This window comes from Myotis brandtii, unplaced genomic scaffold (assembly GCF_000412655.1).
Source record: "Myotis brandtii unplaced genomic scaffold, ASM41265v1 scaffold470, whole genome shotgun sequence".
Lineage (NCBI taxonomy): Eukaryota > Metazoa > Chordata > Mammalia > Chiroptera > Vespertilionidae > Myotis > Myotis brandtii.
Genome location: NW_005367953.1, coordinates 1160124 through 1187112, shown reverse-complemented (window position 1 = coordinate 1187112; position 26989 = coordinate 1160124). Strand labels below are relative to the sequence as shown.

General features: G+C 37.0%; 1 protein-coding gene across 1 annotated transcript in view; it reads right to left on the bottom strand.

Annotated features, from left to right (window-relative positions):
- Positions 1-26989, bottom strand: part of FBN2 (fibrillin 2) — a 253892-nt gene that overhangs the window by 45379 nt on the left and 181524 nt on the right. Inside the window, exons 27-42 of the mRNA XM_014547293.1 lie at positions 25071-25199; positions 24163-24288; positions 21870-21995; positions 21334-21456; positions 21053-21178; positions 20581-20706; positions 19718-19840; positions 16895-17017; positions 15000-15125; positions 9148-9270; positions 8483-8605; positions 5208-5369; positions 4459-4527; positions 3899-4024; positions 2649-2774; positions 1658-1810 (exon numbers count right to left, since the gene is read on the bottom strand). Of these exons, the coding sequence (XP_014402779.1) occupies positions 1658-1810; positions 2649-2774; positions 3899-4024; positions 4459-4527; positions 5208-5369; positions 8483-8605; positions 9148-9270; positions 15000-15125; positions 16895-17017; positions 19718-19840; positions 20581-20706; positions 21053-21178; positions 21334-21456; positions 21870-21995; positions 24163-24288; positions 25071-25199 (2010 nt within the window). The remainder of the gene's footprint in view (positions 1-1657; positions 1811-2648; positions 2775-3898; positions 4025-4458; positions 4528-5207; positions 5370-8482; positions 8606-9147; positions 9271-14999; positions 15126-16894; positions 17018-19717; positions 19841-20580; positions 20707-21052; positions 21179-21333; positions 21457-21869; positions 21996-24162; positions 24289-25070; positions 25200-26989) is intronic.

The window sequence follows — 26989 nt, the reverse complement described above, 5'->3', positions numbered from 1 at the left end:
TTATGTAGATTGAAAAACCAGAGTAGAGTACAAATTTTTAAAAAGGATTACTCATTGCACAAAGGCATAGGCATAAAAATAATTCTGTGGTGGTCAAGTGGGTCAATAATGAATAATAAATGAGACATAAATTTTGTCTTTTTTAAAACTTAAGTGTCTATTTGTTAAAATATGAAACTTGAGGCATCAAAAACAATGCATCTTGGAATAAAATAGAGAATATAAGAGTTATTCCTACACATAATTCACCAAACTAATAGAAATTAAAACAAATTCCTATTTTTAAGAAGCAGGTTGCTACCGATGCCCACTGCTACACACATGAGCAAAACTCTTGAAAAGCGTATCAGGTAAAATATATACAGCATACTATGTAGTCCAAGTGCTATCAGGGCAGTCTCTTTGTCTATTTCATCCACCATGCATCCAAAAGATATAGAGAAGCACATAACAGATGGTTTCTAATTGCCTGGAAACTTGTGAACTGTAATTTATATCACCTCGTTTAATCATCCTTATAACCATATGAATTAATTACTGTCATTGTTGATTTATTGGTCCTATTTTATATGTGAGGAATCAGTTTCAGAAAGGATAAATAATCTATATAAGGTCAGACAATAAGTGGCAGAACTTTAATTTAAACATAGACCTTCTCCCAAACCTAAGCTCTTTACTTCCTTTTACAAAAAAAAGTGGTATTTCATTCCCCAAACCAAATGTCAATTTCTAACTGATGGAGTTTTTAAATTAGAGACTTGCAAAAATGTTTCTATTAGATTTTTCGAAACACAACTATGGCAAGATAGGGTTAAGAAAATCCATTTGCCCATTGAATTTTAGCCACCAGGAAAGATCCCATGTGTCACTTTTTATCAAGTCTCTTATTAATTTTTCACCATCACATTCAATAAAACATTTCAATACATATATTCTAAGTAATATCTGGTAACAAATGCATAATCATTGTTTTACATTTGTCCTATTGGATAAACTAACTCTTAGCATCTAAAACTATTAAAAATGAACACTTTCCAGGTCATAAACAAACTGAAATAGGCAACAGTTTTAAGATAATTTTTTTGCTTGTCTCTATTTTCTTTCAAAAGAATCTGTGCTTGTAAAAAACATTTTACCATGTAACATCAGTTCTATTTTCTGCCTAAAAATTTCAGAAAGTTTGAGGGGGGAAAATGCTAAAGACTATTTTGACAAAAAGCTGCTTTTCTGTAAAGTTTGCTCAAATCCATTTTTTGCATATATTTCAAAATTGAACTAAAAAAAAAAGCAACACAAACACCTTACTGCACTTGGTAGAGTTTAAATCACCACAAGTTTTTCATCAAAATATTACATCTTCCAGGTCTGGCCCATTTGTTAAGTGAATAAATGAAGAGTTAACCAGCATGGTATAAGATAAAGAATTTAAATAGACCAGTGCTATAAACATGAACTCTTCAGCAATGGGGCTCGTTTTCAGGATCCAGACTCCTATTCAACAGATAGATTAGAATTTAGTGTTTCAATCCCAAAGAGGGCCACTTGGGCTTCAGAACTGAGCAGGTCTGGTTTTAGTATGTTTGCTTTTTCTATACTGCCATCTATATTCGTGTGCCACTGATTTGGCCTTCAGCAGAAGCAGGAGCTATGTGCTTACCTGTTCCTGGTGTTGGGCAAGGTTCACAAGGTTTGTTCCAGGCTTTTCCCACATTGTATGTGCAGCAGCACATCCTCTTTGTCACATTAAAAGGCAACTCATTCTCACAGGTGGTTCCATTATAGCTTCGGTAGCAAAAGCTTTTTCTCATGTCTACATATAGAAAAACAATAAGCCAACCAATCATATCAGCAAGCAGCTAATAATGAAGCCTACGCACCTGGATATGCCAAACTGTCACCATAAACACAACTCTAAAAAGTTTCTCAGTCATTTAGGGGTATCTTAAAATAATTCTTTAAGTTGAACATAAATCATTTATAGGTTAACATCTCTCCTGTTTTTAAATAAGGGATTTCATTTCTAATTTTCTTGGGAAACAAAGTTAATAGATATTTGTTTCTACATTTAAAGGTATTTATTTATTTTAAAAAGTATTACATATTAAATTTTAAATGTTCTCATTTGTAAAATAATGTTCACTTTATAGAAATGAAAAATTAAAATTATTTAAAGACATGTAATTGTAACATTTGATGAAATTTTCTACTTCAGACTCATTTTTAAAAAAATGAAACAATCTCTTTTTTCTTTTTAGCACTAAAGTATAGCTGATATACAATGTTATATTAGTTTCAGGTGTACAGCATAGTGATTCTGTATTGATATACCTTAGGATGTGATCATCCCATGTTTAGTAACCATCGGTCACCATACAAAGTTATTACAATGCTATTGACTATATTGCCTGTGCTGTACATTACAGCCCCATGACCTATTTATTTTATAACTGCATTAAGGAGTAACAAAAAAAATGTAACTACACAGCCAAAGTTCAAAAACATGATACAGAGCCAGAAGTTTATAAGACTGTGAAATACTTATTCATAAAGATTTAATTTCCATATTTTATGCAATAATTCTGAGATATAAGCATCTTACACGGGAGTCACCAACTGTGACCTAATTAATCTCAGAGACCTTTACGTACCCATGCAGTTGTGGCCTCCGTTGACCTGCATGTATTCGGGTGGGCAAATGCAGGTGTAATTTCCCAGAGTGTTGTAGCAGGTCCCAGGCCCACACACACCGGGATGTGCAAAACACTCATCAATATCTAGAGTAGGCAAGAATATCCATTAATTAAGATGTTTCCACACGAGTCTTTATTATTTAAACTACTGAACAAAAGCATAAGGTGATTCCCCAAAATCATATTTTCATAAAATTCAGAATTTAAAGCAATTACATTGAAAATACTTCAAAATATGATGTATCTTTCTTTAAAAGAAACAACCCAATATTAAAAAATATAAATGATCAAAAGAAATTATTTCAAAGTGACAGAAAATAATTTCAATGGCACCTGCATTTTTTTTATTGAAATTTCATATTCTTCAAATGGAATTGCTTTAAAGCGTACTTTCCTCTTATGTCATTTAAACTAAATTTTAGTGTCAACTTTAAACTGAATCCAGTTAGGAGGGCCTTTCTGTTCATAGTAACCTTCAAATTAGTACTCATTAAGAGATTCTAGAAGCCATGCAATTGCTGATTGTTCTCCTTACTAAATCATATTTCTTCCAGATGTATTTATCTAACATGTTCCAAAAGAAAGGTTATAATGGAGATGTTTACAAGTTTAATGTTCATCTTTAGAAGCCTTCATTGGTACCATCAGTAAACACTGAGATTTACCTGTAAGCCAGGACTCATAGCTACAAAGATGAGTAAGCTACAGACCTTGCCTCAAGAAGCTCCCAGTCCTGTGGGGAGATGGCCCCCTAAAAGGATGACTATGGTGCCAAGTGATAAGTGGGGGATGGAAGCAAGAAAGGTATCTGCATCACCTTTGAATTTCTTCATAGTGGTCCAACGTGTCGTCCAACATATTAAAATTACTGAAAAATATTAACTTAAATAGTCTCATTCAAGCCTACCTATAATCCTAATTAATATTTGCATTAATAACTTATTTGATATTGAATATCTTCACCCTACTCTGGTTTTCCCCATTTATATTTAATTAATCCATTTACTCGGAGAAAACCAATAGTAAATTATTGCAAATGAGCTGTGAATTTATTTATCTAGCAGCGTTGACATGAAAAGAAAAAAAGCTATGAACCCGTCTCAACAGATACTTGGATAGAATGTGAGGATGGAACCTTTTCCCCAGGCCTGATCAGGAATTTTGTTTTAAACAGCGCTGACTGTTTTTTAGGTGCAGATTCACCTCACCTTCACAGATGCGGGTTTCCTCGCTGAGGTAGTAGCCCTGTGGGCACTCGCACTGGAAGCTCCCGAAAGTGTTGATGCAGTTTCCTCCCTGGCAGAGACCTGGTAACTCCTGGCATTCATCAATGTCTGCACAAGGGGAGATAGCTCACTTACAACAAAGACCATCCCAAAGGACAAGAGTTTCTGTTAACGCTTCCAAACACTCCATGCGCCTGCGTGAATGCACACTTAGACAGCACGTTTATTCTGACCATGGAGATTCTTGGCTTTGTATGGAATTTTGCTATAATCTGAGAAGTTTTAAAGTAAGTTGGGGATTATTAAAGTTGGGGGATATCAGTAAAGACAACTTCTCTGTGGAACAGACACAAGATCTGCAATGGGTCATATCTTTCTGACTTCAAGTTGTTATTTAGCATCCTGGTAATTGACTGTCCATCTGTAATTTTGCAAAATAATCTTGTTGGGATTGCTCCACAACTTTTTTTTTTAACCATCTTTTCTCTAAAGTAAATGCTTGACCTTGGTTACAACTGGGTGAATAGTGGAGCTGTACTCACCTTCTAAAATGATTGTGATGGGGTTAGGTCTGAAGCCCTCACCTCCAGGACACAAGGTGTAATATTCAGCTACAAAACAATGAAAAAGAAGAGATCTGACACCTGTGTCCAAGTGGCTGAGACAATGAACAGGGGAGGTATCTACAGTTTCCTTAGTACCTTTTCAAATACATTTCAAAGTATATTACATTTTACACAAAATAAAATAATTACTTCATAAGTGATATAGACAGGATAACAAAAATCATTTGTTTTTAATTGAAGAAAAAACTCCTTTGCAGACAATTTATATCACCACTTTTTTGGCCAGTAAATAAAAACTCAGACTTGACAATTGACAAGTTTCATCTATGTCCCTATCAGAACACATGTTTCAACTTAAGGCATAATATGATTGACTTCAGGAATACAACACAGCTCTGAACCTGAACTAGAACAACCTCTGAGAAGAACCAGAAATGATCTAATTTATGTGATACCACGGAGAATTGATATTATCACCATTCATATTAGATTGTGGTTACAATTATTTTCTTTTTATCATATCATGAAAAACAATAAGAAGAAAAAAATTCAAATTCGCTTTATATAAAATACTCTTGGCTGGTTTCAGCATAATCATTGAAGGTAATCCAAAGGTAAAATTTTGGCCCTCACTATTTCTCCCATCCCCGGCACAAGAATAAAATTGCAACTAGTCTTCAGCTACCAGAGTTTGTTCCCTTCCTCTTCTTCAGCTCCATACTCACTGCTATTGACAGGGGGGCATGTCTCGCAGGGGTTTCCCCAGGCCTTCCCTAGGGAGCAGCAGCAGGAGGAGCGACTGACGCCCACCCCAATTTCGGTGTTGCAGGACAGGCTTCCGTCTCCTCGAGGACCGAACTTCAGGTAGCAGTTGCCCACGCGGTTGTCTGCAGAGCAACATAGGAGCTTAAAATTGCCCTTCATGTAGTAAGAATTCCTTTTAAGAGAAAGATCACTCAACTGATGAAATTCAAGCTCTAGTACATTAGTATAAAAGGTTCATTTTCATCCTCAGTACAAAACAATCTTTTGCATAGTGAAAAATTAAAATTACTGAAAAATATTAACTTAATAGTCTCATTTAAGCCTACCTATAATCCTAACTAATATTTCTAGTAAAACCTTATTATTAATATTTCTGGTAAAACCTTACTAGAAATTTTAATAATAATTGAATCCTAAATAACTCAAATTTTTATTTCCTATTTTGTTTTGGGTTTGAGGATACAGTATATATACCTGAATGGTCCTATGAATGCAATGAACTGTCAGCTCTCATGCATGAACCCAAAACGTATCCATTTTGTAAAAGCTGATTTGACATTTCAAACACATCTCTAGTAGGTTCTAGCTTATCATAACTGCTCGTTCTTGCATCATTGAAACACATATCTAAAGACATTTCTGAAAACTTCGTCAGCTCATAATTTTGTTGATGAGAGGGCAGCTGTTTTCTTTGCTCCACAAATGGACCTATTTTCACTTTCAAAGAATCAACACCAGTTAGATTCATCAATGATTTCCTTTATTTCTACATCGCATATTTCCTTCCAATAACCCTTGTCTAAACACTTGGCTTCACCATTTGTCTATCTAAGAATCTATCAATTAAATTTTGATATGGGAGAAATAAGAACCTGGGATGATTCAGGTTCCTGTGCAAATACTGCATGTTGAATTTCTTACTGACTAACAGACAAAAATACCACATTTCCTTTGTTTATAGAAACATATAGTTCACCCATTCTTTGATTCTTGAATGTGAAAAATTCCATGTAGGATATCAGCCTCTGAAGACTCATAGCCTGGCATTTTGCTTATATGATCCATTTCACCTCTTTAGAATCCAGACTAGAGTGCTGGTCTCTGTTGAATTCTTCTTCTGACACATCTAACAACTGTAAAATGTTTTTCCACTGTCAATTTTCTTCTTGCCATTATGGCCAAAAAGTGAAAACTTCTAATTTTTCAACTGTGTTCAATAAATGCTCAAAGAAGGTTCAAAATATAATGTTTCCAGTCTTCTTTTACACCTTCTTGAAAGGTGACGTAATAATTCCCTTGGGCAACACAACAAGAAAATTGAAAAATGATGCAACAGTGACATTTTATTTCACTATTGTATCATCCTTCTAGGTGACACCATCATTTCCCACTTTAATACTTTTATTCTTTGTTTTTAGCATCATTGGGCATAACTAATGAGTAATGATGAATAAAATGGTTCAAAACAAAAGAAAAATAATATCACTAACATCTCATTTCATGCAATTTCACACTTATAAAAGGGTCCAGTGAACCGTTACGGTATTTGTGAAACAGAATGAGTCTTTATTCTTTGGAAAACCTCTAAGGAAGAATAAAGCTATGAAGTATCAACCCATATAAACAGAACTGCTCTAAAAAGAAACTAAAAAAAGAAACTGACTATATGCTGACAGTTAATCTGAGTACTGCAGTCCAAACTCTGCAGGGCTGTCCTGATCTATACTTCTACCAGCAGAACAGAGGGACTTTTGAGGTCGCTGAGACCAACACCGCACATTACCCAGTCTAATTGTTGCCTGTCCATTAGATATAAAGTAATACTTATATAATTAATTTGATTTTTCTTACCCCTAATAGTTTTGGGTATTTGTTTATGTTTGTTACCGTTTGGAGTACTTCCTTTTTATTAGTTGCCTTTTCATCGCTTTTGTTTGCTCCAAGAAAGCTTTTAAGAAATGCTGAGGCTCCAGTGACTCCATTTCTGGGAGCAACACAGGCATCATAACAATATTAAGGTTCCAAATGGGATTTTACTGTACAGCTAGGGTTGAGAACCACTTTGTGAACTGGGTTGTTGCTTCTTCTGTGACTCCTTTCCTCACGCTCCTACCCCTCACTCCACTCTTGCTCCTCAGCCTCGTTGCTGTGTCTCCAACACCAGCATTCTCCTGCTACAGGCCCTGTGCAGTGGTTGCTCCTTTGCCTTGAAGGCATCTCCTCTCAGAGGTCCAGTCAGCTTGCTCCCTCCTTTAAGACTCTGACTCTCCCACGCTCCAAATAACAGCATGTATCCTACAACTACCTCCAGTGTCAGAATTTCTTCTCCCTATGTCTTTCTCCCTGCCCCCAGAATGGAAACACAAAAGCAGAGAATTTGGTTCCTCTGTCCCCTCTGCAGCCCCTAGAATAGAAAGCAATCAATATTTACTGAACAAATAATTCTGAAGGGAAAAGTCAGAACTTGGAGGAGCCATACACCGTAACTCAATATATTCTCTAAAATTTGTAAACATATAAAACACAGCAGCAAACTTTCCCTCCACATACTGCAAGGTCTGTAAAACTGCTGCTGAAGACAGCGGGCAGATTCATACTGAAATAAGACTTTTCTTTTCTTTTTTTTTTTTTTTTTTTTGTCTTCTGTCAAGAAATTCTCCAGACCACTTACTGGCAAAAGCTGGACAATTATTTTATAAAGATCAGAGACATCAGGAACATTGAAGACAGATTCTTAACCATTGTTACTGCCTTCTTTGCTTCTCCCCAATCTCCCAACTTGCTTCACTCCAATGGTTTGGCTCAAGAAATCCAGTTCTCCCATTCCTCTCCTCTCATCATTCACTTATTACACCCTTACATGACCCTGCTCGTAGGAGAGATAAATGTAGTAATCCATTAGTTCTACCACTTTGAGCTGTTCTGGCCAATGCACTGGACAGGGCGCCCAGCAGTTTAGGACTGGGCCTCAGCTCTGCCATTTGCAGGCTCTGGTTCCCAAGCCTGTGAGAGGAGGAAGGTGGAGCAGATAGCTTGAAAATTTGTTTCTAAATATGTCTTGGCAGATAAATACGATAACAATGGCCATATGATTTGATAATCTAGACTTCCTTAAGGAAAAGAACTGTTTTGTTTGCAAATTAATTGTAGCAAATACTCACCACAGTTCATTGTCAAGAGAGTTTGAATATTCAGCTCTAAATAATTCTATTTGTTTCAGATAGCTTTTACTTACCAACACAACCCACACCGGTAGGGTTCAGCTGGAAATCAGGTGGGCAGTTACACTCATAACGACCAGGTGTGTTGACACACAGGCCATTTACACAGTTTATGGGATCTGCACATTCATCAATATCTAGGAAAACATTTAAAATGCCCATGTTAAGATCTTTACTTTCTCTATACATACTGCTGCTCCAAAAAAATTTGGTGGATTTTTTGTGTTGATCATTATAAAGCCCTCAGCATAATAAAATAAAGATTAAATCCTTGTATATAGTACACCTAAAATGGTCTCCATAGATCAATGACATGGTATTTATGATAATGTCATTTAATGTCCTTAATAGGTAAGTAAGAATTACATGTTAGAATTTTGATGAAGAAAAAAACTGTCACTATTCGCTTAACTAAAATTTTATACACACACACGTACAAAGAAAATATACAAGACATTATTTCTTAGTTCCATGTTAGAAATTTAATATTAGGTTGTTTATATAAAAATGGATGAATTCCATTTAAAAATAAATGTATCACAATGCAATTTTCTGTTTCAAAAAAATGTATAACTCAAGGCATAGTTTAGCTAAGTAGAAATCTGAGGAATTTTTAAAACTAGCACAAAATATTCATTTCATCTAATAAGAACACAATCAAACCCTTTGCAAACCATACCTGTACAATTCCCGCCTGTTCTGTCCAATTCATACCCATCATCGCAGATACAATGAAACATTCCAGGCAAATTATTACATGTTCCAAAGACACAAATATTTTGGAAGGAGCATTCATCAATATCTGAAAATTTAAAAAAAATAGTCATTTCTTGTTTATAAGGGCATTTTAAATATTTTAATGTAAAAAAATTTAATGAATTTTTCTATCTCCTCAGATATTCTTATGCAGTAAAAGATAAATAAATAAATGGCAAGCAACTAATACTTATATAAGAACAAATATTAAAAAAACATTATTTCATTTTATTGACAGTATTTTAACTGTCTTGGGTTAAAATATACTTAAAACAAAGAATTCTCCAAAGGCATAAAAATACAAAAATTAAATATGAACATGTGAAAGGAACAAGGCTGTGAAAATTAAAAATAAAGACCAATAAAATTATAAAAGATGAAAAAAAGAAAATTAAGAATAAAAACAAATTCAAAGATTCGTATAATTTAGTGCAAAAAGATGTTTTTAAAATATCTACAACATATAAAATATATCTTATTTTAGATATTAAAGATCTCATTAACATTACTTAAGTTTAATTTTTAAAAATTTTTATTCTATAATCTGATCTGTTATAAAGTCAGTTTAAAAAGGGAAATAATTTTTTTCCTAAGAGCATGAAATAAAATCATCCCTTGCCCCATATTCCTACAAATTTCATTAAAATAGCTCTATTAAAGCCAGAAATTCAGTTTATGAAACTCTTCCATGAGGCTTTAACTCAGTCAATAAATAAAAAAATCACTCCTCATTCATATTAAAATGAAGGCGTGTGTGTGTGTGTGTGTGTGTGTGTGTGTGTGTGTGTACAGCTGCAGAAATAATCTATATTTCTTCACACAGGAAGAGGGTGAACATTTCATACACAAATTACCTCATATTCTGAGAATGCAGACTAGGCATGTCATTTTAGGCTGGACCATGCAAATTATCCTTAAGTGCTGTCTTTAGTCAAAAAAGGACACTGGTCAATTAAAATATGATAATATTAAAATAATGAGTTTCAACTAACTTAGATTTAAGTTCAAATTGTTTTTAAAACTTCAGCTGATATTTAAAGGTGACTCTTTTTGTGTTGCTGCAATAAACAAAATTACTCTCTTTATATAAATGAATAAAGACTCATTAAGCTAGTTTATCACTGTATTGTGTTGATCTATAACTGAAAATGGAATTGTGTTATCAGCCCTCTGAGTATGCATTTCACTTTTAAAAACTTCTTGTGTTAAAAAGACCTTCCATTTAAATAATGTAATAGTGGTGTAAAATAAGGTTTTAAAGAGATTACTGTCTTGTTTTTATAAAATTGCTCAGAAATTCAAATAATACAGAAAAGTATTGATATCAAACAGAAGACAGGAAACAATACAGAAAAATAGCAAAACCAAAATCACTCCAAAATGCTTCCATCCAGAAGAAACTGTAATTGATAAACATCATTCCAAATATTTCTCTATGCATATTCAGAGAATGAAGCCGAAACCATTTGTATGCATCAGATCCATTTTTCTTTACCTCAACAGTTTCTAAAATACTTTCTAATGTTAAGAATTGATGCAAAACACAAAAAAATTATCATCTTTTGGCTTTATGTTAAAATTCAAACATAATCTTTAGACAGTATTAAGGAATACTATACAACGAATGATAGGAAAATTCGCATTCATATATGCTTCCATCTTATTTTTGTTATTTATATTATTTTAACTTAAAAAAAAGATTTTATATTGAATTTTAGAGAGAAGAAAAGTGAGGGAGAGAGAGAAACATCAATTGTCCATGCCCCCTACTGGTGATTGAGCCTGCAACCTGGGCATGTGCCCAGGCCAGGAATCTAACAGGCAACCCTTTAACGCACTGTACAGCACCCAACAATGAGCCACACTGACCAGGGCTACCTTCACCTTTTAAATGTTTATGGCATTTACCACTATCTCTACAGTATATTCGCACTAATTCTCCACTTAAAGTAATCAATATTTTAACTGCATCTTCTCCATATATTCTTGATTGGCTGTGTTTCATTGCTAAGTTTTTGCTCTTTTTTTTTCCTAAGATGGGAGAGCCCACAGGTGTTTTCTTTCTCAATTATTTCACATGTAAAAAATATACCTATTGTCTTTATAATTAACTAATTAACTATGAAATTAATTGCTGAAGTATAATATTATTTTTAAAAATGTTTTATTGATTTTTTTTTTAGAGAGTGTGGGAGAGAGAGGGATAGAGAAATATAAACATTATATAAATGAGAGAGAAACATCTATTGACTGTCTCCTGCACATCCCTTACTGGGGACTGAGCCCACAACCTGGGCATGTGCCCTGACCTGGAATCAAACCAGTAACCTATTGGTTCATGGGTCAACACTCAACCACTGAGCCACCCCTGCTGTGAGGTATAATATTCTTGAGTCACATGTGCCCTAAGAACTTTGTGGGCACAGTGTTCTAGTTTCTTTTGATACTGAATGTTTCTGTTTTGTTCATTACTTGCCTTTTTTATCAGTGTCTGAACAATTCTTCACTATGACATAAGTCAACAAAAATAATAAGGCTAAATCTTTGTCTAATGGTTTACCCTTTCCTGTACATTCAGTTCTTTCTTCTATTTCAGGAAACTGTTTAGTACTTTCTTCTATTCAATTTTTTGGGGTGTTTGACTTCTGAAACATCAATTATACTTCTGTTAATGGTCTTTGTCTTTTTTCTAATAGTGTTAATTTCTTTCTTTCCTATTCACTGCTATTATCTCAAGTTTATTACATATATTAGTAGTTACAATGTCATCTCTCTCTACTGCTCTTTGCTGTTTCTATTAGTTCTATAAATTTGCGGTATTGGTCCCCATACTTTATTTCCCGTGACACTGCAATCTCCCTCTTTGTTTTTTGTCCTTTTTTTGTTTTTATAATCTCTTTGAACTTGTTCAATTTTATCTTATTAAGGTCATCTATCATGGCACAAAGTACCTATGGGAAATTTGTTTTTGTCCCTTGAACAGTTTTTTTCTTCTCTGGGTTGGTTCTTTATCTGCTTTCTGAATGTTCTTTTTGTTGTTATTGTTGATTCCATAGGATGCCTGAACAGGTACCACTGTTTTCTTTCAGTCTGTGTACACATTGTTTGGTCAGCTCTTTTTTTTTTTTTAAATATATTTTATTGATTTTTTACAGAGAGGAAGGGAGAGAGATAGAGAGCTAGAAACATCGATGAGAGAGAGACATCGATCAGCTGCCTCCTGCACATCTCCTACTGGGGATGTGCCCGAAACCCAGGTACATGCCCTTGACCGGAATCGAACCTGGGACCTTTCAGTCCGCAGGCCGACGCTCTATCCACTGAGCCAAACCGGTTTTGGCTTGGTCAGCTCTTTCAAGAGTTTTTATATACCCTGATACAGTTCAGATAGAGCTTCTTGACACTCTCCTTTCTTTACCTGGAAGACATCTTGGGGTATGAGTTTCATTAAAGCTTCTATTCTATAGCCTCACTTTTCATAACAGTTTCATAAAGTGGGGATCAGGGAAACGTGGATGGGAAGAGCTACACTGTGTGCTCTCTTTAGATATTATATTAAACTAGAGGCCCGGTGCACGAAATTTGTGCACTCGGGGCAGGGGGTGTTGCTCAGCCTGGCCTGTGCCCTCTCACAGTCCAGGAGCCCTAGGGGGATGTCCTTAGTGCTGCCGCAGAGGCAGGAGAGGCTCCCGCCACCACCGCTGCGCTCACCAGCTGTGAGACTGGCTTCTGTCTGAGTGGCACTCCCCCTGTGGGAGTGCACTAACCACCAGGGGGCAGCTCCTTCGTTGAGCATCTGCCCCCTGGTGGTCAGTGCATGTCATAGCAACTGGTCATTCTGCTGTCTGGTTGATTTGCATATTATAGCCTTTTATTATATAGGATAGCCTGTGTCTAGGTTTAGTCCATCTGAAGTTATCCTAACATGTCCCTTAGAAGGTTCCTCCAGGTTTTGTACTCTCCCATTTTGTTAAGAAATACTGGAAAATGCTCAACCCAGCAATTTTTTAGACTCTAGAAATGCTGAGAATTTGTGGTGAAAAAATAGATGCTGAGTTGATCATGTTGATCAGAGGGTCAATTCAGAGGGGCATTTATTTGTAAGATGGAAAGACATCAAGGAATTCAATTAGTACATTCAGTAGAAACTGTCTGGATGAGCCAGATTTTATAGGAAGAGAGAAGACAAATACAAGGAGAAACAGGCACAATCATGAAAGTACATTTTTAGGATCTCAAAAGTTGGCATTTAGTTAAATGGAGCAGTGTTTAACTGAGGGTGAACTATAGGTGTGCCACTCTCAGTTACCCTGGCAACTGGGATTTCTCTTGGTGGTAATGACATATTATGAGAAAATCAACATGTGAAAAAAGTACAGTAAATAGAAACAGCATCAACTGGGGAGAGGTCTGGGAGAAGTTCTGGAATGTTCTATGCCATAGATAAAGGAACAGAATTACAAAGAGGAAATTCCGTGTTACGTATAAAGAATTTTGAAATTTTATGTTGGCAGAAATATCTGGCTACTGCTTACTTGTTCCTTTTCCTACTAACTCTTGTCAAACTGACATGGGTAATAAATCATGTAATTCCATAACCATACTGACTCACAATTTCTACTGACTGGCTTCAGTGCTTAGAAGAAACAAGGACTGGGGGGGGCGGGGAACGAAGCTCACTGTACAGTTGCCTTGTGTAAAGTGGATTAGACGCTGCCCAATCTAGCGGCTCAGTACAGAGAATGGACGCTTTCAATTTCTAATATCACCTTCCCCAAGGCCCACTATTCAGAGTCTCTCAAAATTGGTGGATATTTATGAAAAATTCCATGATCTTTTAGACACACTTTCTTCAGTGCCTCTTCTGTAAGTGGGTCAGTCAGGCCCGACTTCAAGCCAACCTGGATTGTATAATTTGGTCTTGTTGGATTGCTGCTGGTGAAGTGTGTGTGAGTGCTGCTATTTACTATTTCTGTTCATTTGATTAGACACTAGTGTAGGAAGAAGAGCCTGTAATCTGGTTTCATTTTATAATCTTTGCTTAGCAGCAGTCAGCCTGAGTTATTTTTTAAAGGTTTTCTATGAATCACTAATTTTGTTCAAGCCTTATTGTTTATATGAATTGTTTTCAATCTTTTTCCTTTATTTACATTTCGATGAACTCCTTATAAACACAATGATGGCCCAAAGATATGTAATGCGAACTGAGTCTCCAATTTAAAAGGAAATCCAAATTCTTTTTCTTGGAAAGATATGATACTAGTCACAAAGTCCCATTTCTAGGAAAGGGGGATGATGTCATCACTGAGAGGAAGGAGACATTGCTATTAGGCAAAGTGCAGTCCTCAATGAGTCCCCGAGGAGGACTTCCAGTCCCAGCCACGCAGACAGCAGACTAAAACACGAAGGCAAATGCCCAAAATGGGCTACTTAGATTTTGATAAACACATTAAGTAGCATATCCTATTTTAAAAACTGAATAGTTTTTCCACATGTCATTCATTTAGTGATAAAAAAAGAAATGGTTAAAAAAAAAAAAAGAATGAGCCAAACTTCCAAATATTGGCTCATGCCCAGGAAAACTTCATAAGAGATGAAAGCTGCCTTCCTCATTATTCATTCGGCAAAATAATCCATGCTTAAACAAATGACTTTTTTATGTGTAGCATGTGCTGTGTATTCTGTTTCCAGGTGGAGCCTGTTCCAGCCCTTTTTGTGGTTTCATTTGGTGTAGTTTATCCAGCTTGGAAATGAGTTGGAATCCTGGTGACCCACCTTGGCAAGATCTGCTGTCTGAGGCTGGAGTGAAGCCCATCTCACACTCGCAGCGATATGCACCCGGAACGTTGAGGCATTGTCCATTCTCACAGAGATTTATGTTTTCTGCACACTCGTCAACATCTGGGGGGTAAGCAAATGACATCTCCATTAAGTTCCAAACTTCATGACACACTTTCCCCTTGTTCTATAACTAAATCAATTTCACTGGCTTGAGTGAGTGCTCATTAACATGAAGCAACAATTAATCATATTCACCTAAATAAGGGTTTACAACTTGATAGTGGAGCTATTTAATCTACACCCGAACATTAAATTCTAACATGACTAACAGGAGGAATGCAGGTGTCTCTCACATTTGTCTTAGTTCTATTTAATGCCAATTTCTTGCATCGGTATTATACCAACATCATTTAGATAGGACAAAGACCATTGGTGTTAAAAAGGTGTTAATTCACTTGAAAACATTATAGTGTTAGAAGAAATAACTAATTCTTTCACTAGTTTAAGCATTTTTAAGCAAATTAGAGACACTATAAGAATTAGGAAAGGCTTTTTCCTGTTATTACAATCATATCAAAATATTTCCATGTTAATTATGCAAATGGACATTATTCACAGACCTAAAGGATAACTTATTAATTACATCGAATGGAAAAAAGGGAGGAGAACAGAAAGCAATCTTTATTGAGGGCCAATATTCGCCAGGTAGTGTGCTAGTTGCCTGACATGAATTTTTTTATTTAGTTCACCAATCATGTGAAGTTTAGAAGAACCAAAGCCAAGAGCAGCCAACTGAGCTGTGGGAGCCCCAGCAAGTTAATCTGTGGCTGAGCCAGGATCTAAGTACAGTTGTATCTGACACCAAAGCGATGCCCCTTCCTTCACATCATGGTGCAGAGAAATTCTAAGAGAGATGAAACAGCCAAGGTTTAAAAGTAATGATGCTTTAAAATTGAATAGACATGTTTTCTTAAAAAGGCATTTGAAAATGATGAGTCTGTATAGTTATGGGTTTAAGGTGTGTACTGAAATTCAACTGACAAAGACTGATCTTAAAAACAAAAGCATCGTACTTTATGTCCAGAAAAATGATATAACTTTAAAAATGAATATAATGAGTAGGTGTTTTATCCTCAAGGAATATGGAATGAATAGCAGCTAAGTAGCAGCTAACATTTATTAAACTTGTATGATGTGTTTTTCTAAGTCCTTTATGTGTTTTTTTCATTAAGTTCTTTCAAAACCATGAGATAAGGTGAGATTTTGATAAACACATTAAATAGCAGTGGTTGGGTAGGTCATATATCATATCTGAAGATGCTGAATAGTTTTCCCACATGTCATTCATGTAGTGATAAAAAAATAACAAAATAAATGGTTTCATTACTATCACTATGTTCATTTTAAAGGCCTCTAGGGTTGGGTAGGTCATATATCATATCTGAAGATGCTGAATAGTTTTCCCACATGTCATTCATGTAGTGATAAAAAAAATAACAAAATAAATGGTTTCATTACTATCACTATGTCCATTTTAAAGGCTTCTAGTATACAGCCAGTAAGCAGCACAGGCAAAATCTGAATTCAGGGGGTCTGATTCAGACACAGCCTGCATTTTGGCCAATGTGTTAATAAATAAACAAGAGAAAATGATAGTCATTAGCAATAAAGAAGATTACTAAATGTCATTATTTTAAATCTTCCAACAATGTTTTAGAAATATTTTTCCAGGTTTGTGTTTAATGTAAGAGAAAGATACCTAGTAACCTGTAAGTTTTTAAACAGAGGTAGGGATTTCAGCCTCCTTTAACTAGTTTTCTTCAAATAAAGAAAGCATGTAGAGTGTTCCAGAAAGTCCTGCCAGAACGCACAGCAGGACTCTCACCTACCTGAGCAGGTAAAGCCATCTCCAGTGAACCCTTCAGAGCAGGCACATCGGTAGGAGCCTGGGGTATTCACACACTGAGCGTTGATGCTGCACTGGTGGGTTCCATTAGAACATTCGTCCAGATCTTCATGCCAAGAAAACATAGCAAAAAAGTTCAGAAACAAAAATAGAACATTAAAACATTCAGAAAGGTTTTCATTTGTCTCAATTTAAATGTAAACTGGCCAAATGGAATGTGTTTTAGTTTATCTCTAAAGTTACAATTCTAATTCTCTAAGATGTCAGACTCACAACCCAAAATGCTCATGCCACGAACAGGGGCCGAAAGTACAAATTCAAGCATTTTGTAAGGTATCTTATCAACTAGCTCTTTAATGACAAAACAACAAACAAACAAACAAACAAAAAAACCCCAAACCACACACAAAAAAACCCCAGGGTCATATTCCATTCTGGTTTCTACTCAGGGTGGATTTTGTCACTGGTTTCATAATCAAGAAAAAAATGGTCAATTTCTAAGATATTACTGAATTTCAGAGCAGGAAAATTAGCAGATTTTAAAAGTTCATTTTATAGATGAGGACACTGGTGATTCTTGACCACATGAAGCCCATTGTCTTGTGGAAAAGATTTAAACACAGAAAACGAAATTAAATATTGTTATATGTACTAGGAAGAAATGTTACAAAGTGCTATGAAAGACTAAAGAGGGCATCTAATTTGGAGTACAGGAACAAGGAAAGTTCTAATAAGGAAGTAATTTTTAGTTAACTACACACCTAAATGATGAATAAAAGCCTGCTGAACAGAAGTAGGGAAGGGTGTTGCTTACAGAGGGAACAGCACATATAAAGACACTGAGTAGGAAAAGAGCTTGGTGTGACAAACTAAAGGAGGTCAGATGACAAAGCATAGTGCAGGGGAAGAGGTTGATGGAAGAAGAAACTGGAGAGATAGTGGAAAGATGTTGTAGGGTCTTATAAACCATGGAAGGAAGCTAGATTTTATCCTAAATTCAATGGATTAAAATGACAGTTGTGAAGACATCAGGTCCGTGGTTTAAAAGATTTGTCTGGTGCCCTGACTGGTGTTTCTCAGTGGTTAGAGTGTTGGCCCAGGCATGGAAGGCTTTCAGGTTTAATGCCTGGTCCGGGCCTGTTCAGGGGCAACCAATCTATGTCTCTTTCCCACTCTTTCTTTCTCTCCCTCCCTCTCTCCTTCCCTACCCCCACCTCTCCCTCCTTCCCTTCCTTTCACTCTATGTAAAATCAATGTAAAAATATCCTTGGGTGAGGATTAACGAAAAAATAAAAATAAAGAAAACATTTGTCGCCCTAACCGGTTTGGCTCAGTGGATAGAGCATCGGCCTGCGGACTCAAGGTTCCCAGGTTTGATTCCGGTCAAGGGCATGTACCTTGGTTGCGGGCACATCCCCAGTGGGGAGTGTGCGGGAGGCAGCTGATCGATGTTTCTCTCTCATCGATGTTTCTAACTCTCTATCCCTCTCCCTTCCTCTCTGTAAAAAATCAATAAAATATATTAAAAAAAAGAAAAGAAAACATTTGTCTAGTTGCTATATGAAGAGTGGATTAGTAGGAGGAACAGAGAGGATGCTGAGAATGGTTGAGACCAGGGCAGGGGAATGGAGAGGGAAAGGAGTGAGGAATCTGAAGGATATTTTGTATTAGAGAAGCCTGGGCACAGCAGAATCTCTGGTAGTGGAGGAAGGCTATTTTGCAATAGCTTGCCAGAGTGATAGGGGACAAGCAGCACACAAAAGGGAGGCTAAAAGAGAGAAAAAGAGGAGTCAAATGGGACTAGACAAATGGGAAGTGGGATATGGCTGAGAAGTTGTGAGATTAATGATAGAGATGGCTGGACTAGGAGTGGGCAGCTAGTGGACTGGACTTGAAGCCATCACAGAACATTCCTTAGCCAAGTTATTTGGAAACTATGATAATTTAAATTCTATAGTCAGCTCATAAACATTTGACAAGTATAAAACAATTAAATGGATGAAAATGCATATTTAAATTGATAAGAGATTTTAAGGCTATTCTTTAATGCTTACTGCAGGCTTATAAGATTTTAATGGGCAATCATGGGGAGGTCAGTTTAGCTTGCTTAATTTTCTACTTTAAATAGACTTGCATAAGTCTTACCATTTGGAAAATGTTTTATTGTTAAGGCATATAAAACACTGAGCACAGTAAGCAGCACTGTGCATGACACCAAGGGGAAAATCCAGTCTTCTGCCTCACAGTTACAAACACTTATTAACCTTTGGCTAAAGATCTGTAACACTTGGAATATGTCAACTGTTTCCCCATTCTCCTTTCTTTAAATCAGACCCCTTGCAATCCAGCAAAACATTAATATTTCTCTGGAAGAAAAATTCTATTTTTTATTAGGAGGCTGGTATGGACTACTTACTCCAGACTTAGGTTATCTGAAAACACCTTTTCATTCCCTTCATTTATTTCAACAAGTTTTAAATCTCACTGATTATGAAAAGATTGGGGAAATATATTAGTCATTTTCATGATACAGCTGTTTGAATTTTTGGCTACACATCAAATAATTTTTACTGAACAACACACTGAAAAACAGATGCCAAAGCATACTGTTGTAATTTGATCATTTATACTATTGTTAAAGGAAACTCTTAGACAAGAACTATCTTGCAACTAAAGATGGCCTTTGGTTTTCAAGAGAATAAATAAAAGAGCATGCTCCTCTTCAAATATGCGGGTTAACAACTATGTAAAGGGGAGCCTCTAAGAATTTGGTCTTAGCCAAGGTTAGTTACATTTGCAAACTCACCAATACATTTGATGCCATTTCCAATCCAGCCTTCTCTGCAGCTACATTTGAAGCTTCCTGGGACGTTTAGACATGAGGCATGCATGTCACAGTTGTGGGCACCAATTTCACACTCATCCACATCTGAGAAACATAGTTAATATGAAGAAGATAAAATACAAGCTAATTAGTTCTACTTCCCACTATATTTCTGTGCAGATAAAATTTTAAAATGTGGAGGTATCTAAAACTGTACAAAGAAAACATTAACATTTTTATTTTTCATAGAGTCCAACAAGATCTGAAAAGTCATGATCCAAATCAAGCAAGCCCTTCCCTAGAAGAAATTGCCATCCCTTTTCCAGTGGAGATGCAGCAGCTCTTGTCCTGATAGATATGTGTGCCAGCCCCTACCCACACCAGCAACCCTTCCCCTTCCTGGGCCCAGACAAAACTCCATGTAGAACTATAGACAAAATTCTATGTAGAACTATAGATGACAAGAGAAATCTTATTTCCAAAAAGAGACTGTTTTTCTTCCTTACGCATGTCTCCTAGTTGGGCAGCAATCCTCCTAGGAAAGTGGACGCTGCTGCAGGAGCCACCAGAAGCACATCAGAGCCACAGGGCCCAGACTCCACACCCACTCTCCACTCCACCTGTGGGCCCACAGCCAACTCTGCGGTGGGGAGTAGCTGAACGGTGTGCCACCACAAAGAAGAGCCAAACACCTCACACATGCTCTGTGTCAGCTCCTCATCACACATACAGTCACAGCCTGGTGTGGGTAACAGCCTAACGGATGCTGGTGAGCAGATGATGTCAAAGGTTGGCCTCTGAAACATAAGAAGCCGAAACATGGAGGATACAAGCTTGAGACCTACCTGTGCATCCTGTGGTCCCCTTCTTCACTGAATAACCCAGCTGACAGTGGCAAATGAAGGATCCCTTGGTATTCTCACACTCCCCAAACATGCAGATGTTTGAATTTAAGTCACACTCATTCACATCTAGAAAATGTATTTTCAATATCTTGGTTAATACTTGTTCATCTTAGTAGTTCTAAAGCAATCTTTTAAACTAAATAGCATAATACTAAAATACACAAATAAAATTTAAAAATATAATCTATTTGCAAGATACAGTGTTGCAGATAAATATAATGTATTTAAGGATTTTTTCCAAATAAATTCTCCATTTCAGCTTTTACATCTTTTAATAAAATGGTTTGAATTTTTAAAATAACTGAAAAAGCCTCTTCTTATGTTTATAAGTGTGTGCGTGCATAAATGTGCCTAAGTTTGGATATGTGTGTGTGTGTGTATATAAATATTTATCCACTTTTATGGTACCCACCGATGCATGTTTTCATGTCCATTGAAGCCATGAAGCCATCATAACACAGACAGCGATACTCTCCAGGAATGTTGGTACACTGGCCACCATCACAAATATCAGGATTGTTTTCACATTCATCAATATCTGATGATACAAAATTAACATCAAATGAAAGGAAGGATGGCTTTGAGTAAGCTCAGATATTTTTCCCCATCCAGTTCCACTCAAATTATCTGGAGCCAGATGTATAAGATAAAATTAATTAAACGCACAAAGTGTGTGTGTTTTCTTTTCTGTACCTGCGCATGATCTCCCATCAGGCATCAGGGCATAACCCTCACTGCAGCTGCATTCATAGCTTCCTTCTGAATTGGTGCACTGGGTGTCGCAGCCTCCGTTCATTATCATGCACTCGTCAATATCTGTGAAAACATTGCCACCACATTGCTTGTCAGGGCTACTTCCTTAAAAATAAATAGCTTTTCTTCTTTTGAAACTTAAATAGTTTTGAATTTTTCTTCCCATTATTCATGTTGCTTTAGCATCATACCATTAATCTTACTTAGTTTTTTTTACTGCCTTTTAGACAGCATTCCATTTGACATTTAGCTCCAGTAACCTAAGAATAAAGAGCTCAAAAGCATAATAACTATGGAGTTTAGGGAGTTTTCTATGATAAAACCAGAGATTCCTGTGCAAAACCAACAAACCATGGAATCTTAGATTCATTTTTAGGACAAATAACTTCCATTGACTTCATTATAGAGTAGTACCACCAGTTGTCCTAGGCTTATCTGAGAAATACAGGTTCCAGACCCCCCTGGCCTAGTCTCACCTGTACAGCCCTGCCGGTCAGGTGTGGCCTGGTATCCAGGATTGCAGGAGCACTGGTAAGTTCCTATCATGTTCACACATTTTCCATTTCTACAGAGATTGTCACTCAGGGAGCATTCATTAATATCTATAAAAAGAAACACAGAATTAATGTTTTACACAATTAAAAACATCACACAAACTATCAAGAACATGCTGCACTGGAGCCATGGTCTGCAAAGGGCTTTGTGTACTTCAAAGGGAAGTAAAATAATCTCCTGGGGCACTATCTGGAATATTAAGAAAATTTTGGATTCTATATTTCTTATTTCTACCCACAACAGTGCTGTCCAGTAGAACTTTCTACAGTGATAGAACTGTTCCACATCTGGGCTGTCCAATATGTAGCTCCTACTGAGCACTTGAAACGTGGATAGTCTGACTAAGGAATTGACTTTTTACTGTTATTTAATTTTACTTAAACTTAAATAGCCACATGTGGCTAGTGACTACCACATTAGACCACACACATGTAGCACATGCCGGAAATGAAGCTTGCTCACATTGAATAGATGGGTTTACATTGGCACGCTCAGCTGGTCCTATCAGATGGTCAAGTGTTGATGTCCCCTGAGGGAAGACATCTGGTTCCGCAGAACAGCGGGGCTGCCTACAGGGCTCTCACCTGTTCATCTGTTTTCACTGAGTTGTGCGTTCAGTGTGCCTGGAAAGGTGGACCTACATTATTATGCTGCCTATTTTAAAATTAACTAACCCTTATAAGATGAACAAGTGCCTTAAAAAAAAACTCCTGCAAAGATCTATGAAATAAGCTAGTAGTAACGATGAAGTCACAAGAGAACAGCAAGAAAAGGGTAGTGACACTTTTCATCAGACAAACTCGCTGGCAGACACAATATAAGGTGAAAACAATGACAACATAACCAGATATAGCAAGAAATTCATCCCCAATTCTCAAAATTAGTAAGACGACTATGTGACATACAAATGTATGTCTATGATCATTATATGTTTTATTCTATATGCAAAAATATGTACCTTATATTGTATATTATACCTTTGAGGGGTACATTTTTTTTCAGCTCTAAGATCCATAAAAACCAATCAACAAAATAAACTGACCTCTGAGTCACTGTTTGACAACCATGAATAAATATTTTGTAATTATTTGTGTAAAAACACTATTTGTACCACTATTAAAATGAAATAAAAATGTTTAAAGCTTTTAAATTTACCTTTAAAAAGTGTCTGTTTAGTCTGTGATTTAAGATTCATCTAATATATTAGGATCTCGCTATAAATAGAGTTTATAAATAAATATACTAAGATGTGCTTAAATTATGTTTGTGTGTGATCTGCTCTATCTTACACTGTCTTTTTTGTTTATACTTTCAAGAAAGATGTCTGTGAAGAAAATGTTTCTTGGCTAAATCCAAGTTTTAAAGCCAGTATACGAAAATATAGTAAGCACAGAGGCCTTCGTATATTTATGAAAAGCAGTAGGTGGGAATGCTCTGAGACCAACAGCTGGTCTTCTCCTGTGGCCCCTGACATCCCTACTGAGCTCAGGGCCAAGGAAGAGACCTGGTATTTCTGTGAGAAGAGGGAGTAAGGGGAGCTCACATGTTCTCACATGTGCTAGTAGAGCCTATGACAGTGATGGTGAACCTTTTGAGCTCGGCGTGTCAGCATTTTGAAAAACCCTAACTTAACTCTGGTGCCGTGTCACATATAGAAATTTTTTGATATTTGCAACCATAGTAAAACAAAGACATATTTTTGATATTTATTTTATATATTTAAATGCCATTTAACAAAGAAAAATCAACCAAAAAAATGAGTTCGTGTGTCACCTCTGACACGGGTGTCATAGGTTCGCCATCACTGGCCTATGATGACAGACATGGGCACAGAAACAGACTCTGCTGAGTGACTGCACAGGTATATGCACAGGTGAACTATCAGGGAGCAGGCCTTCCAAGAGGAGCAGCTATCCCATCCCATCTACCTGGAGGAGGGAATGACATGGCCTTACACAAAGTCCCTCACCCAGGATCCTTTCAGGTGCACTTGTAATGAAAAGGAGGCTACCAGGACAATGCTGGCTCATTCGCGTGTGTCCCCAAAGCATTCTCTAAAGATGGCCTTAATCCAAATGTAGGGACTCTGAATTTATCATTTTTAATCAGCTAGATTTAACATGGCAGAATCAAGTTTATTAGAATCAACCACTGATCTTTATCATCTTCACTAGCTGACCTGAGTGGGTTTATGTGCTGAGGAGACAAACTCACCCACACAGTCCTCACGGGAAGGGGATAGCTCGTGTCCCAGTGGGCAGTCACACTGAAAACTGCCCTCGGTGTTCACGCAGGTGCCACCCCTACAAAGGAGAGGGTTACGTTCACATTCGTCAATGTCTGAAAGGTAAAAATGTGAGATCCATTAAAGAACTCTGAGGAAAAAACATTCACACATACAGCATGGGAGAAATAATCATTATGTGAGGTAAGTGTGACTCAAATGGAAGAGACAGGCTGAATAGGAGATGGGGTGATGCTCACCTCACCTTTTCTATTGTCAGTGGATAAATGGTTAAAGTTCTACCCTTAAAGACAGTGAGCTCCCAAAGAATTTACTTGTATGAAATAAACAGGTTCGCACGAGATAAAAATAAACAATATTTACTTTATATCACTCTAAACTCCAGATATCATTTATTGCTGTCTACATCTCTAATCAAAGTGAAAGAAAAATCTTAGACTTTGCACCTCTACACAGCATGAGTGAGTCCTATAGGCTGCTGAAAATGAGTGGGCTAACAGATGGGTAATACCAAAGAGTTTGTAATAACACACAAGTAAGGAAAATAACAGGAGATTCACATGAATCTAAATTTTGGGATCACCACACAATGTCATACATTTTAAATGAATCCTTCCTGAGTAGTCTGTGTGGATTTTAGATTCTATGAATAAACAGAACCCAGCCTCAGTATCTCACTGCCATTAAGGTGCCAAGAGGTTGGGGCTCCCCAAGAGCCATCTGGGAGCAGACTTCCTGTCTGACATGTGGGGGTGTTCTCTCACACCACAACTCCTTGCCAAGCAAGCTGTCAACAGCTCTGAGACAAGCCATGGTCGAGCCAGAGTCTGGGCTCGACTGGTTTCAAGCCTGGAGAGGAAGAGCTCAAGCCGCTTACCCATGCAGTTCTTCATCATCATGAACCCACTTTCGTAGCCTTCGAAGCACTCACACTCAAAGCTGCCTGGCGTGTTGACACAGATCCCACTTCCACAGAGATCAGGGGAGATCCTGCACTCGTCGATGTCTAATTTATAGGGTTTAAGAGAAATAAAAAAATAGAATGAGATGAGAAGGTGTTAGAGATGAGAGAGATTTGGCCTTCCAAGTGAAGGTGAAGCACACTGGAAATGTTGGGGAAGTCAGTGGCTAGCGGTTTGAGGATGCATTTTCAGCAGATCAGCTAGAGGGGGTCAGGCCTTGGGCACATTCCTTTCCCCAACTGCCGAAACTGTCATGGCCAAAGGACAGGTGGGGCCTTTTGCCTTCAAGAATTCCGGAATTGGGGATTTCTTTCTGTGGCTTTGAAATGGTGACAGATGGATAAACCAAGCAACTGCAGGAGGAGCCAAACAAGGCAGATGGCAAACGAGGAAGCAGTGGACACAAGAGGAAAATCTCACGCACGATGCAAAGACCATGCTGGTTCTGTGACACTAACCCGTGCCCACCCTGGTGTCAGAACAGGGGGCTGCTGCCTCTGAGCAGAGTGACCAACCACAGAGGGACAGCCTCGGATGCAGAAGCAGCCAACTAAGTCTGAGCCAGAGAGCGCTCATATTCGGCAGGGCCTTGGAATATGCCGTAATTTCTGTTTGTTTTTTTTATGTCACATTCAGATGTGATCTAATTTTAAAAATATAAATTAAAAAAATGTTTGTTACTTTTTATATACTATAGTAATTAAGAATCTTCAATAGCAGCATTTATATTCTAAAAAACAGGATTCTTGGAGAAACCTCCCATGCCTGTAACTAAGTTTTTTCAATAGAGAAGTCATGTCTATAAAATATAATGAATAAAACATGACTTTTTAAAAAAATTTTTTGTCACAATGGGAAAAAAATGCTTTGCCAGCATCTGTTTATTTTGCTGAATTTCAATTTTTAAGTTTCTCTATAGCAGGATTTATAAGTCGCTAACATATGCATGCACTGCTTTCTCCCAGCTATTAATACATAGAAGGAAGTCCCTAGGCAGATGAAGGGGGGCTGGGATAAAGGGAGATGACAGCAAAGAGAAACTGTCCAGATGGAAGTCAGAAATGTTGGAGGAGTAGAGGGCAAGAGATAGCTCCTAGGAGTCAGCTCAACAGAGGCCACCCATGAAGTCATTTAGGTAGATGTCATTCTGAAAGGCAGAATGCTAAGAGAGCAAAGGACTGTGGAAAATGCTAAAGGTATGAAAAATGCCAAAGTCTAGAAGAATCTGTGAAGATTAGAGAAGAAACATCATCGTCAAAGAAGGGCAACTGAAACAGGAAAGTACCATGGAAACCAAGAGAGAAGAAAATCCAGGAGGGGATCTAGCCAGAGGTCGAGGAGAACATGCACAGATGAGGAAAACATGTTACAACTTCTCTATTTTAAACTTTACCATTTTTAATAGGATACTATATCAAGTGTGGACAATTGTTGATTTAATGGCTATGTTTTCTAGTACTCATATACACTGAAAATTTTATATATATATATAAAACATATATACATATAACATATATATATATAACAAATATATATATTTCTTAATCCTTATCCAAGGATATTTTTTCCCACTGCTTTTTAGGAAGAGTGGAAGGGAGGGGGAGAGACAAAGAGAGAAAAACATCGATGTGAGAGAGACACATTGACTGGTTGCCTCTTGCACATGGCCCAAATGGGGCCAGGGATCAAGCCTGCAACCAAGGTATGTGCCCTTCACCAGAATGGAGCCTGAGACTCTTCAGTCCGTGGCCTATACTTTAACCACTGAGCAAACAGGCTAAGGCAGAAAATCATGTTTTTAATGTTGTTCTGTAGATAAAACAGCATTTTCATT